Raw genomic sequence first — 19,190 nt, 5'->3', positions numbered from 1 at the left:
ATACTTGTTTGAATAATTTGCATTACAACATGTTCTCCACATTTCTCTCTGTCCGTAGAGCTAGTAGCTAGATCATTTAATAGAACCAGGTGTCGTCTTGTTTAATCCTTAATCCAAATTTTTGCTGACTAATATTTCGTCCTGCATTCTTCTGGTTTTGCAACATTATATGTTCTCACTCGTCGTATATTTACTTGATTATTTCACATTCTAATGAATCCCACCAATATGACATCTTGAGTCATGTCTTTTTTAATTTAATAAAAAAATTTTGTGTCAGCAAAAGTGATGCAGGGGGACATACCCTATGCGAAATCTATCTTACTCTACGAAGTTTTAAATACTAAAAGCGAAAGGAAGACAATAGATCCCCCGTGTCGACACGCTCAATAAAAGGCGTCCATTTTCTACTAAAATATCATTCATCAAGAAAAAGCAACCAACGTTTGGAACAAGCTAAGTATACCAGGTAAGAAAGAAACGTTTAACAATGTCTCTCTACCGTTCCCTATGCATGAAGTCGCCTTTTGCCTCATTCTTCTTTGCTGTCTTTGTGAATCGTCAATGGACAACCACTGTTACTACTATCCTGAAGCGTCTTCCATTTCCCACATTATTGCAAATTTCACACAAATATTACGATCAATATTAATGTTTTTTTCCGATCGACCCTTAGATCCTTGACCGTTATTTATCTGTTGTGTGCATTGATTGATTCAAAAGCTATTTGAACACAAAATTCAATTGATGTTGTCATTTTAAAAATCGATTTTGTTTGAATTTTCAGGCTCAAAATGAATCTCATACCAATTTTCATCCTACTTTCTTGAGTCTGTTTTATCGGAGCACAGGTAGTAGAATATTTATTATTATAGTATATGAGATATCGTAATGTAATTCAAATATGCGAAACAATTATTCTTTTGAAGTTAACGGAAATGGTCAAACAATCGAAGTAAAATATATTTCGGATTCCTTGGAGAATTATGCTATACGAATATTCTTATGGCAACAGGAATATATCACATCCTTCAAGTAAACTATTTCTCATTTTCCTCCAAAATCTCAGACGGGAAAGCCGTGGTGGCAAGTGGAAAACGTAGGTAAGTATTTAACTGAATTTTTTCCAAAATGATGGGAAACAAGATTGTAATTTACAAAATGGATACATGTTTGAGATGTGCGAGTTTGTTAAGCGTCCTTTCTTGAATTCAAAATGAACTATCACAAAAATGTAACTGCTTTGAATGGGTTGGTATTTGTATTTCTCCGTATTTAAAATGTGTATACAATCTTTGAATTCAAGAAATTTACTAACTATCAAATAATTTCGTACGTAATTCATTCCCTAATAGGTCAGCCTGGTAAAATATATCAGATTGTGGAAAACACGTACAGAATTACAGTGTTGTGCAGATGCTTTTGGTCATTATGTTCTTGATGATATGTTTTGTAAGTTTTCAGAAGTTAACATACAACTTTCTCAGGTTACGCAACTTCATATAATGTAGTTGTAGAAATTTCTCTTATAGCACCTAATGGGTAACTGTAAACATCAGATAATTTCATTTCACAAAGGGGAGTGGAACACATCATCGAGGACAGATATAATGATCTTTCATTTTGTTTCGATATCCTATAATTATATATGGCGCATTATAGTGCTCAAAATGCATTGTGTTTCATTTTCAAATGTGACATCTATGATTCCTTTGCAGAATCATTCTGTTTCTGTAAGAGGTACGAGGTGCATGTGAAATGCCTGCAGATGCCAACTCTGACGGGGTGACCAACATTGAGTATGCTGAAAGTCAATGTGATGCACAAGGAGGTACCCTTGCTAACTTAGTTGATGCACAAATCGACTCTTTGGTAAGGAACTTCATATCCAGTCGTCGTCTCGATCGCCCTCCTTGCATCAACAAGCCATCATTTGGATTCTTTAGTGGTCTCGGCGATGCTAAGAAAGAAAATAAATTTGTATGGAGTAATGGAACTCCGATATGTCGCAGAGGTTTCACAAACTGGGCTCCGAAGGAACCCAACAACAACAGGAATAGAGATAAAGAGGGGCAAGACTGTGTCCAGCTTTGGTAAGTCGTCTATCTACAGTATTCATAATATCCAGTTAAACGTTTGTATATTGTCAATGAAATATATAATCGCGAAATCAAAGGCATTTCAAATGCCTGACACAGTTAATGAATTTTACTACATGTAGTCAGGTAAGTCTTTCTTTGTGGATTTTACAGTTTAGAACAAAAAATGTCAACAATTCACAGCATATCGCACATGAATCAAGTCAAACCCTTTAAGGACTCTTAATGTTTTTCAAGGACACATTACAGAATCCGACTTTGGTATTCCGGAGGCGTTAGAATCAGCGCATTGATATTTCAGTGTCTATTCATTTTGATGAGCACCTAGGATGTATATTCATATTTAACATTTCCTACAGCAAATGCCATGAGGGATCTCGGATTTTTTTATTATGATAGTTTAAATATATTCTTTATAAGGATATTTATATGCTTTTAAAATTCTTTATTCCATTATTGGTTTGTTGATTTCAGGTACAGATTTGGACATAATGGAAAATGGGATGATGAATACTGCAATGTTCGGCCAAAGGGATTCATCTGTGAGATTCCTAGTAAGTTTAGTCGTTGCCTGACAAATCAAAGCCTGTTAAGAAAACAAAGATACATAGATATCAGTAATCTGTCCTGATTCCGTGGTTAATAATCCTATAATTCTGGTGTCTGATATTGTCCAATATTGTCTTTTGCAGGCCACTGTTGTTGCGATAGTCCTTATAGGACTTCTTCCAAACATGAACTGCACTCTGGACAAAGCTTCGACCGATCATTATGTTTTTGGGACATCTAAACCGACTTTTTAGTTATACTTAGTTTGACCTGTATAAGAGAATTAAGTTACGTAAAATTAAAATACAGTCATAATATAGAGAATGTGGTATTAACTTTGTGTATTTGGTGGTCGATGAATAAAATCACATACGTGAGGTTGTAAAGCGTCGTCTGAGTGGGCAATCCTTCAGTGCAACCTATGGCCATGGCATTTTAAATCCTGCTGGTAATATACTAAGTTAGATGAACCAAAGATAACTTGCTGGCACTTTATGATAAACTGTTATCGAAAGGTACTTTATTCTAGCTGCTATTATATCTTTTTTTTTTTGGAAATGCGCTACGACAGTGCAAGTTTTTACACATTTTTGTTGTAAAAGTAATGAGACAGAAAGAGAACGCAAAAGTCCATGAGATCTTCTGTACATAATCTCTGATAATATTCGACTTACAATCGGATGACATAATTTCTAGGAATCCTGAGATGTAACACCTTTCAAGCTGAACAAATCAGATTCTATTCTGAATAAAAGTGGTGTGTAGAATTTTTTGACTGCAAAGTGTGGCATTGCGAATCTACTTCCCAACTTAACGAACAAGGGTATTTAAGTATATATGTTTTTTAGCAAGAATAAATTGCCTTTTGATTTTTCATTTGGTACTTAGCACTTGAGATAAAGAAAATGTTGTCCTACCGTACAACATATCGTGATCACGTTTCCATACGTGCAGATGATATGGTACAGAACATCCTTTCACTTCTCTGAGTTGAACTGCTGCCCTGTAATAATTCATGAGGTTATTCCCTGCACTACTTCGTCTTCAGATATTCTATATAATGTCTTGGTCAGCAAAACATTGAAGGAAATTTACATGTTTTGGCAAACATGATTCAACTATCGGAGATGCCTACCTGATGATGCATACTTTTCATCTGTTTTCAACTACCTTTTTCTTATTACCGATCAGTTCGTAAACAATTGTCAGCCAACGAAGAGGAATTTAAAAAGTTTGTGATGTCATCAAAAAAGGGAAATGTAGAGACAGAATCAGTAGAAGATCTTTGGTAAATTTGTATCGAAACTGATCATGACGTATCAGACGCACCGAAGGCCTTTTTTCAAGGAAAATATTAAAATAAACTACGAACAGCTAAAAATCATGGTGATACACTTACATCAATTTTTACATAGGATAGAATGCGTCTCGAGGATAGATAGTCGGACTGTCAAATTTCTACAAATCTTTTCCTGATCTAAGATTTGTGGGGGCTCATTTTAAAGCTCTTGGAGAAAGAAAAACTTTCTCCCGCTTAGAGTTTCGAAAATCCAAAATTTAATTTTCCCTCGTAGAGTTAATACAGGAATGGCGGCCATTTTGAATTTCAAATATCGCAAAATGTTAGGTAATTAGTTTCGCTAGTTCCAAAATTTTGCAAAATTCCAAAATTTGACAAACTTTGCACGGAAACCCCTAACTTGATTATTGATTTTGAAAGATAATGTCCTTCGGATTCGGATAAGTTTAACAAAAACTGGGGCTTAAGGTAGCGGTAAAGGCTATTTTTGCACCAATTCTTTTCTCAGAGTTAATGTCAAGTTTCATGTGTTAGAATCAAGATATTTAGTTCAAATTTTCAGGATAACTCCCTTAGTTAATACTTTCTCCAAAGAATATAAAAATTGTATATTTGTAGCCATGATTTTGAAATATGACACCAGTCAATATTAAAATTTAATTTTTCATATTTTTTTACATATTTGAATTTAATAACAATTGGATAGTATTAATATTACCAAATTAGTTATAAATATGTTGACACTATTAATTGTAAGATTTTAACGGCAGGATTTGTAAATAAAGTTTGTTTTTATGATTTTACATGGGTTTACATATCAAAAAATTATTAAAAATTCTTTCAAATTTCAAAATGTGATTTTTCAAAAGTACTTCAAATACAGGAAAATTGTGCCATACAAATCTTATCTGTAACCTTGTTAATAGGCTGTAAAAATTCCATGTCCATATCTCATTTCAAAGGTTGGATTAAATTAGCATAAAATTATGTAGGAAAACTGTTATTCTGTCAAAAATGTTGAAAACAAGCCATATTTGCACCCCTTTTTTGAAGTCACAGAGCAGTCTTTTTGGTTAATCTCACTTTTGACACCTCTTTGACACTCAAAGAATCTAAAAATGCATTTACAATAGCAGTCACGCATTCTGAATGCAAGCACTGCCTTGTCAAACTTTCCTGAAAAACAGTAAAAAGTGAATTTCCCTTTTCAAACTTTTTTTAAAAGCTAGGGGACCTCTACCATAGTTAATACACTAAAGACTTCCCAACTTCCTCTTATTTGGTCAGTTTTTCAGAAGTTTCAACGGGCTATAACTCTGCAATGCCTTTGACCCCAAATGTCTAGTTTTTTTTATTCCACAGAGAATGTTGACCCCTTTTATATTTTAATAGTTTTATTGAAGTTTATAATATAACATTAAACTGGACCAATAATCATTTCCATTCAAGGTAATATATTACCAGGTCCATGGGACAATTGTGATTTACAAATTTAAGTAGGACCATCCTGAACCACTGATAATTAGTGGTGGTACCAGGTGTCCGGAATGGGTAAGCGTACCCTGCTAGCATGCTACACCCGTCAGGATTGGTCCCAAAATTGTCTAAATATTGTATTAAAAGATACAGGATATGAATCACTGTAATAAGTCAAAGCCGGGAATGCTGTCGTTAATCATTTGAGTGACCGAGGTGTCATATTTGGCCACAATGTCGTCATATCGACCGTAGAACTTTTTGAAAGTCCTAACGAGTCTTTTTGTTTTGTATCCTTTTCTCAGTAAATTTGATGCCAATGAGCTGTCTCAGTTGAAAATCAGTGTAGGAATCACAAGCCCTACAATACCTGAGAAGTTGAGACACGTACACACCATAACTGACGCTCTAGCCTTTACCGCTACCTTAAGTCTTTCATCTTCGCAACGCACAGTACCGTAAGAACTATGCCATGTTTGATGTTGTTCAGCTTCGCCAGCCATTGTTTTTACTTTTATAATTGAGTTTGAAATTCAATGTTCACTTATGTTAAATATTTTAAATATATATCCAATGAATAAATAAACCCGAACACGCCAGGCAGTCAAAGATCGCCCTCAAAGGTTTGATGTGACAAAAAACATAGAAAGTTGCCACAGAGTCTACCCCAATCCCTTCTGAGCCACAGGTGCTTGCAGCGTTGCTTGGATAGTCTATGGAAGGCTTTGGATTATGGGATCGAAGTGTGAGGCCGAAGGCTATCACCGAGGTTTAGCCTTCGGGCTCAAACCTCGATTCCAGGCCTTCAATAGGCTATCCAAGCAACGCTACAAGCACCTGTGTTCTGATCAGCGCTTTTACTCCCGACAATTTTGAATTTTACACGAAGAAACAAAGTCCTTTGATCGAATTCGGAGGTTTTCTGGGTCAGCTTTAATTCTGTGGACGGTCTTTGTTTTCCCCACAGCACATGCCCTCTAGTGAAAAAGCGCGATTCGCAGTTACTCGCTACTTGCAGTTTTAAAATGGAAGTCATGACACAGTCTATGACGTAATTCTTTCGTGATACCAAAATTAATACTCGAAGCGTTAGGATTTATCAGGTGGCATGAAGGATTTAATCATGACAAATTACGAAGTCGAATACAAGACCTGGCTCAACGGTCGCCAATTGTTTTATGTGAATGACATACCTCGACACAGTCTAGTTACCGTACAAGCCTGCGGACACAAGAATGCGAAGTTTTCATTGCGCGTGAAACAAACAAACATGCACTATGTGTACAGGAAAATAACTTCATGGGACGCACATGGAGTTGTAAGGTATGTCGAACTTTACGAGATTCATTGTGTTTTTGTTAAACACAATTTGTTTCACAAACAAATTAAGCAATAAAACTTTACCAATTATGCCATTGCATACTCTACATATATAAAGTCAATGTTATCAACATGTGTGACGGGCGTTAACTCTCCATAGTTGTACAGTGCGTTTGTTGGTTAATGTTTGTACAAAGCATTACCTTTTTATCACCGTTTGATAAAAGATGCACGATGTACGTTACTGAAATTTATTTATTTTGTATGTTAGTATTTATATTGTTTCTCTTCTTCATCCCTAGGTGTTGTCATCTAGCATAACTTGTATTGCTTTGTGCAATCATCTTCCCACGTTCATTGTCAACACCATGATTTTAAGTGTAAAGAAAAGGGCTTGCGTAAAAAATAAAAAGGAGAGAGAGAGAGAGGGGGGGAGAGAGGGGAGGTAGAGAGGAGGTAGGGAGGGAGGTAGAGGGAGGACTTAGATTTTTAAAATCTACAGAAAAGTTTATTCAAGTTTTGCGACTTCCTTTAACAAATGGTTCGCGAACAACTCATAACATGTGCTGCTGTGCTTTGTAATCTATTTGTCGGTGCGCACATCAAAAATGTTTGCTTTGTTTGGCAAGAGAGGCGGGGCAACGGACACGCAGAATAATTATTGTACCATGTTGCAAGTTTATACAAGGTATTATCAGATGTCTGCGAATCATATTTTATTACGTGCCTACCTTTTACAGAGTGTGAATCAGTAATGTTTATTCCTGGTTGTGGATATGTCGTACTTGTCCGACGAAATTAAACAGTAAGGTCCTGTGTTTGGGATAAGAATTTGTACAGCTGAAAACAATAACTCGATATTATTTTTAAGTTTAAAATTTCCGGACTTGCTGTTACCACAATCGGATACAGAATTCCTTGAAGACCCCGCCCCTAAGCTTAAATACGGTGATTTTCCATCACATACAGCAATGCTCTCGAAACAAGAAACATCCCTGCTTTCCAGTGGTAGAGTCCGCCATTCATGAAGCTTCAAGCTCAATACATATGAAAAATAACCCCTCAAGGCCGTGGCGTATGTTAGTGTTATGCATAGGTACGTGAATCATCTGGCAGACATGTGGCTCCGCTGAGGATATATGTATTTGTACAGCGATTCCTAGAAGGGCGGCCATCGTCAGAGATGATTGAATTTTGTATTCGAACGCAAAGTCATTTCGTGGACGTCACAGTAGTACTTGTGTCTCAGGAAGGATCGCTCGGATTTATAACTTTTGTAGATGAAGCATTTAAGATGAGATAATCAGTTTTGAAAACTCTTGGTAAAGGATACCCTTTTTATGTCATTTCCGAACTTTTGCCTTGAAACTTTAAATTTGTAAATTCATGCTTAGTTTAGTTTACCTTACACTATGTATATTTACTTGGTTATTGCCATTCCAACCTGTTGTATGCCCCTTGCATATATGGGCTGGTGGCCTTGAAACGCAATAAACGTGCACTTTTGTACGTCTGAATAATACTGATCTTGCTATTACTCGGATAACGCATGGTCCTCAGTCGTACATTGTTGAAGCACTATGAATGAATCATTTACCACCTGGGAAGAAACAAGACAAGGTTATACCGTCACCAGTAAAAGACCGCGTCTTCAAAAATCAGAACTAAAAGAAATTTCTGTATGATGCTTCTTCGACCCTGAATTCTCAAAGTTAGGATATCTTGCGACCAAGCGTGTACTGATAGTGTGCTAGCAAAGATGACAAGTTTAAGGGAGATACAATCTTTTGCCATGTTATTCTTGTTTTTCTATCTTCTACGTCAATAATTAACTACATATCTGATCACAAAATTAAAAGTAGGATTTATTTTCAAAAAAGGGTTACCCTTAACAAAGAGTTGCCAGATTATACTAAAACAGATGGCCAACAGATTTACTTCAATTAATTCACTTTTCCATAATGAGAGTTTACTCAACCGGACGAATGTTCCGCTTCACAAGACTGCATTCCGACTCGGAGTCATAAATACCAACATTCGCAGGAAAACACGAACAATTCGAATAAGATTAATGTTTGGAGCGGACGTGTCTTTTAAGACAGCAAACAAATTCTTACATCATAATGGTTCAGGGGGAAACACAATAAGCAGCGCAAACGCTGAATGTACAACATTCATGAAAGTCGACAGTTACTGGTAAGTTAGGATTTGTAGCAAGCTAGGAGCAAGTCCCCCGATTGTGAGCGGACTATACATATATGTTCTCTTAAAACAAAATATCATTCATATGAGGAAAGACAACATTAGAAAGAGATCGACTTCAAAAATCAGGTAAGGGGCCACAAGGCTAGACACCGTTTCTTAAATCGACAATACAACAGGTGTCTGTTAGTTCATGGTTATCGGTGTAATTGTCGAAATCTTCAAAAATACTCAGAATCTTTTAAGTTTCGTTGCCTTGATAATTCACGACAAACCATACATACCAGTTTACATAAACTTTATCCTTACTTTGGCTGCCAAGACGTCTTGTTTTACGTCTTTAAAAAGGGATTTACAAAGCACATTTATTTCTCTTCATTTTCAGACCAACAATGGCTGTAAAACTAGTTTTACTGTTTCTGTCTGGAGTAGTGTTGATCTCGGCCAAGGGCAAGGTATGATATATTCTTCATACATCGACGTGGTTTTTTCCCAACATTTCAACCGATTCCTTCATAAATTGATACTCTCATCACTGCCATCACTGACATGCTTTTCACTTTGTGATCAAAGACTTCATCGATCGACTTGCTCTGATGAATCAAGTTTTCTTTTCTATTTTCTTCCATGTTTACTCGCATCCAGGATTGCGCGCGTGAGTATTCACTGATACCTAATAGCTCTTAACATATAATATAATGACATTATTGTTCACTAAATGTACCCGTTTATCACAGATTATCGTTGCATGTCGTTGTGACAGGGTCACGATACTGAAAATCTGCCTTTAAAATATTATCTAGTCGACATTATCAGTTGTAGCTTGAACAGTTACTGTAGTTGTCATCAGGAACAGTTGTTTATTTTCACATGTAACAATCATTTCATCTTTGACATAAAGGATTTAATAGTAAGAATTGGCGATTCTACTTTCGCTTGTTAATAAGATTTTATTCGTTGACAGCGTCCTTCTGTTCTTGCAAGAAGTACGAAGTGCACTGTGAAATGCCTGAAGACGCTAACAAACAGATGACGTATTACGAGTATGCGGCGGCTCAATGCAAGTCACATGGCGGTGTCTTGGCTAACCTTGCCGACCCAGACGTTGACGCCATGTTGAAGAAGTTCATCGCCAACGAAGGGCTCGATGGGTCTGCCTGTATCAACAACTTTGGATTTTTTATCGGTCTCACCGATCCTAACTATGACGGTTCGTTTGTTTGGAGCAATGGGAACCCTCTGTGCCAGGGTTGTTACACCAATTGGGCCCCAGGTGAACCAAACAACAATGATAAAAAAGACGAAAATGGGCAGAACTGCGGTCAACTTTGGTAAGTTAAAGAACTGTGACGGTTTTTATGTATCTATCTAGCAAAAAGAATGATCACACTTAGGTAAAAGAGAGGTTGATCGTTTCACCGACAACACACGGCAGTGAACAGCAAAGCAGGCCGATGCCTTCATAGGGCGCAGTAAAATAATATCAAAGTAACTTGCTCCTTGAGCCTTCAGTTGAAATCGTTTTAGTAGGGAACAGTAAATCTGTTCATCGATCTCTTTCTGTAATCGCTTTCCGTCGATGAAATTGGAGGCAACCTTCTTCAACTAAGATCCTGACAGTCAGTGTATTCTGTAACTTTACTTGAGATGACCGAAAACAAAGGTCAAGTGTTGCTATGATGGAGTTCAACGAAGCTTCAGATAATTGAGCAATCGTCATTTGTTAAAAACAGACCAATCAGACTTTCAGTACGGGGCAAATTTCTGAACTCATATCCCTCTGAAACGAAAAACTAGTAAACAAACGAAGAAAATTTAGATGCGATACAGACCTTTACATAAGTTAGTCAATAAAGTGTCCGTATATGTATTCATAGGTAAATTACCTTTTCTTAAAGGGTACTTTCAGTCACATTGACGAGCTTACAAATGCAACAGGAAGCACTGCTAAAGTTATCAACTTGTTGGTTATTTCAGGTACAGATCTAACCATAACGGACTTTGGGATGATGAATACTGTAACGAAAGACCAAAGGGATACGTCTGTGAAATTCCAAGTGAGTGTTTTGCTAAAGTGGAAAGTCTCTTGCCGCCAACGATAACCAGTCTCTCACTTGACATACTTATATTCCCACCTTGTACCAACCTTTTTATACAAAAAATTAGTACATACTTTTATGTGCATTGACCGACGAGCAAACTGATATGCACTAAGATAGACAGACAGACAGACAGAGGAACGGACAGACTGGTCACTCATGGTCTGTGAAGTACATTACTTAATTTCATAACGTCACATCTCTTTCAGACAACTGCTGTTGCAGCGAAACTCCTTAGGTCCTGTACAATCTACATGTACATCCAAGCTATTGGCGAACCCTACCTGTAACTTGACAAAGAATGTCGTCAAACTGCTATTTGCGCATGCGTTGTATATTTGTTTGCCTCCTGAGTATCTGCTATGTATGACGTTATTTAGACGAGGAGTGAAATAAAACAAAGTTGTGAATGTCATAGCAAAATGTGTAGCGATTTATCATTTAAAGTATGAATCTGTGTTATGATTTTTGTCGAATGAGCTGAGGAACAGGCGGACATAGTAAATAGTGCTGATATAAGTACGTTCACTGACATTTTGTTACTTACATACATTATTATTATTATTATTATTAGACTTTATTTAAACTCGATAAACTGTTGAGCCTGAGCTCTTCTCACACAGAGTCGAGTATAACAACATTTATAATATTTACATTAAAAAAAATAAGTCAGGAAGAACACTTATACTTTAAAAAATGTAAAAACGCTACAAGTAAAACAATCTAAAAACAATTTAAAATTTACATAACAGTAAGATTAACCCATCTTTTAAAAAAATGGCACTTGCAATTTTTTTTGAATGATATAAGTGAAGAGCTAGATTTGATCTCTCCAGGCAAAGTATTCCATATTTTAACCCCGTTGTACATAAAACTTCTTTTGAAAAATTGGGTTCTATGCCCTGGAATATACAAATCTTCCCTGTTTGCAGACCTTGTGTTACGTCTGTGGATCTGCTTTACACCTCTAAAAACATTAAGATAATCAGGAGCAAAGTTATTCAGAACTTTGTACATTAAAACTGATTCATTGTATGAAACTCTTTCACGAATTGGCAACCACCTTAAGGATTTAAATAAAACATAACTTGGAGTATTAAAATCTTGATCTAAAATTACTCTAGCAACAGATTTCTGTTGTCTTTCTATACGAGATAAAGAGTGGTTGAACAATGACCCCATATGTTCGAACAATAATCAAAATGAGGTAAAATGAAACAATTATAAAACGTCAACATTGCTTTCTTAGTTAAGAATGATCGTATACGCTTTAACTGTAAAAGCTTAAAAGCAACTTTACCACATACTTTACTGACATGTTTATCCCAGGTCAAAGTATCATCAATTGACAGACCTAAAAGGTTTTCTTGCTTAACACATTCAAGCTGCTCGTCATTACAAACAACGTTTATACATTTGTCTGTTCTAGATTTTTTCTGGGAGGTTCCAATGACCATCACCTTGGTCTTTTCTATGTTTATACACATGTTATTATTACAACACCAGCTCAAAATGGATGCCATGTCACCATTGAGCTTAGTTTCAAGTTCTTGGATATTGTGGCCAACCGCCTGTGCCGCTGTGTCGTCAGCATACATATTGATTTCTGAATTGTCTAAAGCTAGGGGGAGCTCATTAATAAAAAGCAGGAAGAAAAGAGGACCTAGAATGGAGCCCTGAGGGACTCCAACATTAATTGGAAGAGCATCACTCAAGGTTCCATTGAAGCTAACTGACTGGGATCTATTTGTTAAATATGATGTAAGGAAATGAAGAGTTTTGTCGGAACACCCGTAAAGTTTCAGTTTTCGCAGCAATATATTGTGATTAACAAGGTCAAATGCTTTCCTGAAGTCTATCAACAAAAGCCCAATAAGGTTGCCTTTGTCAATTTCTTGATACCATAAATTTGTAAGGTAAGTAAGAGCTGTTTGACAGGAATGAAGCTTACGAAAACCAGATTGATTGTTGGACAATAAGTTGTGACAAGACAGAAAATCATAAAAATGGGTGTGAACATGTCTTTCCAATAGCTTAGAAAGAACAGGTAAAACTGAAATCGGTCTGTAGTTTGAAACATTATCCTTTGCACCTTTTTTGAATAAAGGTGTAACCTTGGCAGACTTCCATTGTTGTGGAAAGGAACCAGAAGTAATTGCATGGTTGAAAAGAACTGTAAGACTTGGAGTAATCTGTTTTGCTCCAATCTTCAAAAAGCGAGCACTAATCCCATCCAAACCAGTGGATTTCTTGCAGTTTAAACTAGTGAGAAATTTGAAAACTTCGTATTCCTTTAACAACGGTATGTTGAACTCTATATCCTTAGGAAGGTTCTTGATGTAAAATCTTTTAATTTGTGCATAATGCTATCACAATTGTAATTGATTTGTTTTATATACTTGGACGCTATGTTTGTGAAAAAGTTATTGAAAGCATTGGCCATGTCTTTATGTTCCGATATTTCAATGCCCTCACTGGTAAGAAAAGTGGGATTCTTTGAATTTGATTTGGGAGAAAAATGTTTAAAAAACTTCCAGAAATCATTCGAATACTTGTCAAGCATACTGTTGTAAAACTCCTTTTTCGCCGTTCTAATTAAAGTAAGTAGCTTTGTTTCTCCATTGTTTATATAATTCATGTGATTTACATTTTTTGTATTTGTCTCTTATTTTAATTGCCAACTCTATATCCTCATTCCACCACTCTGGAATTGTTGGATATTTAACACGTTTTTCTCGGATTGGCGCGTGGTTATCAATAACACCAAGAAACAATTTATTCCACGTATCAACCATATCAGTAATGTCATCAGAACTGTTGATGACTGACCACGGGACCTCTGTCAAATCTTTACAAAATAAGTCCGGGTCAAAATGCTTGGTACACCTGTATTTTATGGTATTTTTTGCTTTAGAAATACAATTATTTGAGTTCTGTCTAATTATGTAAACGGGGTAATGATCACTTAGACCAATACATGTGACACCAGTAGTGAGTATTTTTTCAGGGTGTGTTGTCCAGATATGATCTATACAAGTGCTGCTGTTATTTGTTATTCGAGTAGGTGATTTGATCATGTTCACCAGACCAAAGGAATTGCAAAGTGAATTCCATTGTTTGCAGTTACTACTACATGTGACCGATGAGGACAGTTCAAATGCACATTTGTCTGGGAAAAATAAAATGTTCTCGTTATGTACAGTCACTACAGAAGGTAAGTGTGACGGAAATTTAAGATGTTCGAAATAAAGGCTAAAAATTTGAACCAGATGGATTTTTCTATTTGCATTAGGCCGTCGTTGTTACTCGAAACGACGGCAAAGCCATGCAGAAGCAACAAATCAGTCGATTTTGAAATATTGGCCAGTAGCATTGAACAGTGGTATATGCCATCCTAACTTGCCTTGAACGATATGGTTTGGAGGGGAAGTGACAGGTGTTCGCCACAGTCTATCCTACAAATACCCAGACAACTTATATTCCCCTGTATAAAACCCCCTCAAGTTGGCTGCCCTTCCAAATTGAAAAGCTCTCCTCTTCCCATTCACCGTACCATGCTTTCGCCCTTCCCGTCAGCATACTCTTGAAACGAACCTAATCACACTCTCCGCCGGCCCACTGGACCTATTTTCAAGTTTTCCGCCGACCGAAGTATAAAAATGGCCATCCAAGAAGAAATCGCTCGCTAATATCTCTCTTAATGAACAGCTCTGTCCGCTACCCCCGTTACCCGAGCCAAACCGTAAATGCCCGAATCTCTTGATGCATTCATCTTCTGATTGGTGGAATTCCGAGACACAGGAAAGATATTACAGTTACGTGTCAAGCTAGCTATGACCCCATAATGTACGATGCGTGTTCGAAATACCAGAGATGGATTATATCGCTGCGTCCATTCGTGTGTGACGAATAGAATGACGGGAACACGGTACAGTTCGGGTATGCCACGTGTTTCTATAGTCACTCGGGTGCCAAATAGATTTTGGTCCTTGTACCTGCACAATTAAACCTCAATTTAAATATCTATTGAACTAAACGAATAAATGAATGAATGGATTTATTAAGTAACTTATTAATTAATTAATTAATTAGTGAAATAAATAAATAATTAATTGGTTAATTTAAAATGACCAGTATGCACCGGAGAAGCCAAAGCATTCACTGAATTGTCAAAGTATTTGACCATGACATGCGAAAGGAGAACTGAAGTTTCTATCGCTAGATTTTCAGTCGAACTTTATTGCTATTTGTGACCTTCAAGAATTCCGACACCTGGATAAAAACAGTACATTAACAAACCTAGCCGGACCATGTTTCTAGCTCTATGATCATGAATACGCTGTTCTGGTCGAGATCCGGTTCGACGCACATGTGTACAACAGGCGACACGGGGATCCTGTAATGAGCATATTATACGACAATTTACTGCAGAGACAATATGGCCGAAGATTGTAAAACTGTCATTATGCGGAACTAGGCTTAAGACATCAGATACATCCCGAATCAATTAAGTAAGTCGTGACTCGCAAACAGTAACACCTGCATCGAACCAAATTCGAGTCATCCATTTGAAAGTTTTTGCCAACAATGAATGAAGAGAATTTGCAATAGGCGTGAAGGAAACGAAGAGACTGATAGCCGTATGTAGTTTCCACCGGTCTAACAAGAAATCAAGCTGTTTGGGTTTTTTTCATTTGCTATGAAGTTGCATGTATTTCATTTTCCAAACATCTCCTGGAAGTTGTTCTTCTTTCGCCATAACTAATTTCACCTTCTGAAGGTGACGTCACTCACAGCTGTCCATGTTTGAGTACGACAATTTGACTTCTCGTATATGTCTTCAAGACCTATAATGTCCATTCAGATTGGTAATGATGGGCCGTAATCTTAACGTAAAACATTCAGTCAGAAAAAAATGCGGACTTTTGAGTTACGCTAATAGATGACCACAAAAAAGCCATATTAGACTTGGTAATGATAACATTCATTTTATTAAGTAACAAAGCTGAAAGTGATCAGTGCTGAGCTAGTCAACGTCAACAAAACGACTGTCTGTTGAGACAGACCTTTAAGACCTTTAATCTGCGAACACTAACTACCCTACAAACTATCTATTCATTGTATTCTCTTCTGCTGTATTTTATTCTCGATTCTATTCTCTTATATTCTGTTATTAGTCAATGCAGTTCTATTTTAGTCAATGCAGTCTTTATTATTTGCTTTTCTTAAGGCAGGAACGCAGGCTAACTCTTTAATTTGATAAAGTTTGAATCAAATGCAATTCGAAAACAAAATCTTCGTTGTTGTAGTAAAAGCTTTGATAAAATCCGATTCGATGCCGCATTTAATTAGTAGTGGACTTTCTTTAGGACACGTGACTAAAGACAGTATATTATGTGTTGGACACGGTCCATATTAGCTTTCCCTAAAGTTTTTTTCTTTTTCAGCATGTCACTCGAGAATGATGTACACACTGTAACCTCCCTATCTGTCTAATCCACAAACCCTTTCTTCCGCAATCTAATTTGAAATTTATTTATGATATGCCTTGAGCAATATGTGATCAGGAAGGTTACCAATCTCTGATACCGACTGAAAATCTAACGATAGAAACTTCAGTTCTCCTTTCGCATGGTCATGGTCAAATACTTTGACAATTCAGTGAATGCTTTGGCTTCTCCGGTGCATACTGGTCATTTTAAATTAATCAATTAATTATTTATTTATTTCACTAATTAATTAATTAATTAATAAGTTACTTAATAAATCCATTCATTCATTTATTCGTTTAGTTCAATAGATATTTAAATTGAGGTTTAAATTGTGCAGGTACAAGGACCAAAATCTATTTGGCACCCGAGTGACTATAGAAACACGTGGCATACCTGAACTGTACCGTGTTCCCGTCATTCTATTCGTCACACACGAATGGACGCAGCGATATAATCCATCTCTGGTATTTCGAACACGCATCGTACATTATGGGGTCATAGCTAGCTTGACACGTAACTGTAATATCTTTCCTGTGTCTCGGAATTCCACCAATCAGAAGATGAATGCATCAAGAGATTCGGGCATTTACGGTTTGGCTCGGGTAACGGGGGTAGCGGACAGAGCTGTTCATTAAGAGAGATATTAGCGAGCGATTTCTTCTTGGATGACCATTTTCATACTTCGGTCGGCGGAAAACTTGAAAATAGGTCCAGTGGGCCGGCGGAGAGTGTGATTAGGTTCGTTTCAAGAGTATGCTGACGGGGAGGGCGAAAGCATGGTACGGTGAGTGGGAAGAGGAGAGCTTTTCAATTTGGAAGGGCAGCCAACTTGAGGGGGTTTTATACAGGGGAATATAAGTTGTCTGGGTATTTGTAGGATAGACTGTGGCGAACACCTGTCACTTCCCCTCCAAACCATATCGTTCAAGGCAAGTTAGGATAGCATATATATCACTGTTCAATGCTACTGGCCAATATTTCAAAATCGACTGATTTGTTGCTTCTGCATGGCTTTGCCGTCGTTTCGAGTAACAACGACGGCCTAATGCAAATAGAAAAATCCATCTGGTACAAATTTTTAGCCTTTATTTCGAACATCTTAAATTTCCGTCACACTTACCTTCTGTAGTGACTGTACATAACGAGAACATTTTATTTTTCCCAGACAAATGTGCATTTGAACTGTCCTCATCGGTCACATGTATGTAAGTAACTGCAAACAATGGAATTCACTTTGCAATTCCTTTGGTCTGGTGAACATGATCAAATCACCTACAAGAATCACAAATAATACCAGCACTTGTATAGATCATATATGGACAACACCCCAGAGAGAGTGCTCACTAGTGGTGTGTCATGTATTGGTCTCAGCGATCATTATCCTGTTTACATCATAAGACAAAGTTCAAATAATTCTGAGCCTAAAACAAAACATACCATAAAATATAGATGCACAAAACATTTTGACCCGGACTCATTTTGTAAAGATTTAGCAGGGGTCCCGTGGTCAGTCATCATAGTTCGGATGATATTACTGATATGCTTGACACGTGGAATAAATTATTTCTCAGTATTGTAGATAAACATGCGCCAATTAGAGAAAAACGTGTCAAATATCCAACAGTTCCAGAATAGTGGAATGAGGATATAGATTTAGCAATTAAAATTAGAGATAAATACAAAAAGGGTAAATCACATGATTTATATAAACGTTGGAGAAACAAAGTTACACATTTAATTAGAACGTCGAAAAAGGAGTTTTACAACAGTATGGTTGACAAGTATTCGAATGATTTCTGGAAGTTTTTTAAACATTTTTCTCCCAAATCAAATTCAAAGAATCCCACTTTTCTTACCAGTGAGGGCATTGAAATATCGGAACATAAAGACATGGCCAATGCTTTCAATAACTTTTTCACAAACATAGCGTCCAAGTATATAAAACAAATCAATTACAATTGTGATAGCATTATGCACAAATTAAAAGATTTTACATCAAAGAACCTGCCACAGAATACAGAGTTCAACATACCTGTGTTGGATGAATCAGAAGTTTTGAAATTTCTTACTGGTATAAATTGCAAGAAATCCACTGGTTTAGACGGTATAAGTGCACGCTTCTTAAAGATTGGAGCCAATCAGATTACTCCAACCTCACAGTACTTTTTAACTATGCAATTACTTCAAGTTCCTTTCCACAACAATGGAAATCTGCCAAAGTTACACCTTTATTCAAAAAAGGTGCAATCGATAATGTCTCAAACTACAGACCGATTTCAGTTTTACCTGTTCTTTCTAAGCTATTGGAAAGACATGTTCACACCCATTTTTATGATTTTCTGTCTTGTCACAACTTATTGTCCAACAATCAATCTGGTTTTCGTAAGCTTCATTCCTGTCAAACAGCTCTTACTTACCTTACAAATTTATGGTATCAAGAAATTGACAAAGGCAACCTTATTGGGCTTTTGTTGATAGACTTCAGGAAAGCATTTGACCTTGTTAATCACAATATATTGCTGCGAAAACTGAAACTTTACGGGTGTTCCGACAAAACTCTTCATTTCCTTACATCATATTTAACAAATAGATCCCAGTCAGTTAGCTTCAATGGAACCTTGAGTGATGCTCTTCCAATTAATGTTGGAGTCCC

General features: G+C 36.7%; 2 protein-coding genes across 2 annotated transcripts; both read left to right on the top strand.

Moving 5' to 3' along the window:
* Positions 1-1,758: 1,758 nt before the first annotated feature.
* On the top strand, positions 1,759-7,060 carry LOC139134380 (C-type lectin domain family 19 member A-like). The gene is made up of 3 exons (XM_070701240.1): positions 1,759-2,093; positions 2,574-2,653; positions 7,047-7,060. The coding sequence occupies exons 1-3, from the start codon at positions 1,759-1,761 to the stop codon at positions 7,058-7,060; spliced, it is 429 nt and encodes a 142-aa protein (XP_070557341.1).
* A 1,783-nt stretch (positions 7,061-8,843) lies between these two features.
* Positions 8,844-11,468, top strand: LOC139135114 (perlucin-like protein). The gene is made up of 6 exons (XM_070702357.1): positions 8,844-9,075; positions 9,332-9,401; positions 9,592-9,601; positions 9,911-10,277; positions 10,924-11,003; positions 11,255-11,468. Exons 1-6 carry the CDS (start codon positions 9,032-9,034, stop codon positions 11,281-11,283), a joined length of 600 nt encoding a protein of 199 aa, XP_070558458.1. The 5' UTR covers positions 8,844-9,031; the 3' UTR covers positions 11,284-11,468.
* Positions 11,469-19,190: the final 7,722 nt, after the last annotated feature.

The sequence above is a fragment of the Ptychodera flava genome, chromosome 6 (genome assembly GCF_041260155.1).
Source record: "Ptychodera flava strain L36383 chromosome 6, AS_Pfla_20210202, whole genome shotgun sequence".
NCBI lineage: Eukaryota > Metazoa > Hemichordata > Enteropneusta > Ptychoderidae > Ptychodera > Ptychodera flava.
Note: the sequence above shows the minus strand (reverse complement) of the source record. Positions and strands in the feature narration are given on the sequence as shown.

Bases quoted from the DNA above. Each gene is read 5' to 3' on its own strand.
- LOC139135114 (XM_070702357.1), top strand. From the start codon at position 9,032: ATGAGGAAAGACAACATTAGAAAGAGATCGACTTCAAAAATCAG. The intron at 9,076-9,331 runs GTAAGGGGCCAC...CTTCATTTTCAG, and splicing joins AGATCGACTTCAAAAATCAG to ACCAACAATGGCTGTAAAAC. The intron at 10,278-10,923 runs GTAAGTTAAAGA...TGGTTATTTCAG, and splicing joins CAGAACTGCGGTCAACTTTG to GTACAGATCTAACCATAACG.
- LOC139134380 (XM_070701240.1), top strand. From the start codon at position 1,759: ATGCCTGCAGATGCCAACTCTGACGGGGTGACCAACATTGAGTATGCT. The intron at 2,094-2,573 runs GTAAGTCGTCTA...TGTTGATTTCAG, and splicing joins CAAGACTGTGTCCAGCTTTG to GTACAGATTTGGACATAATG.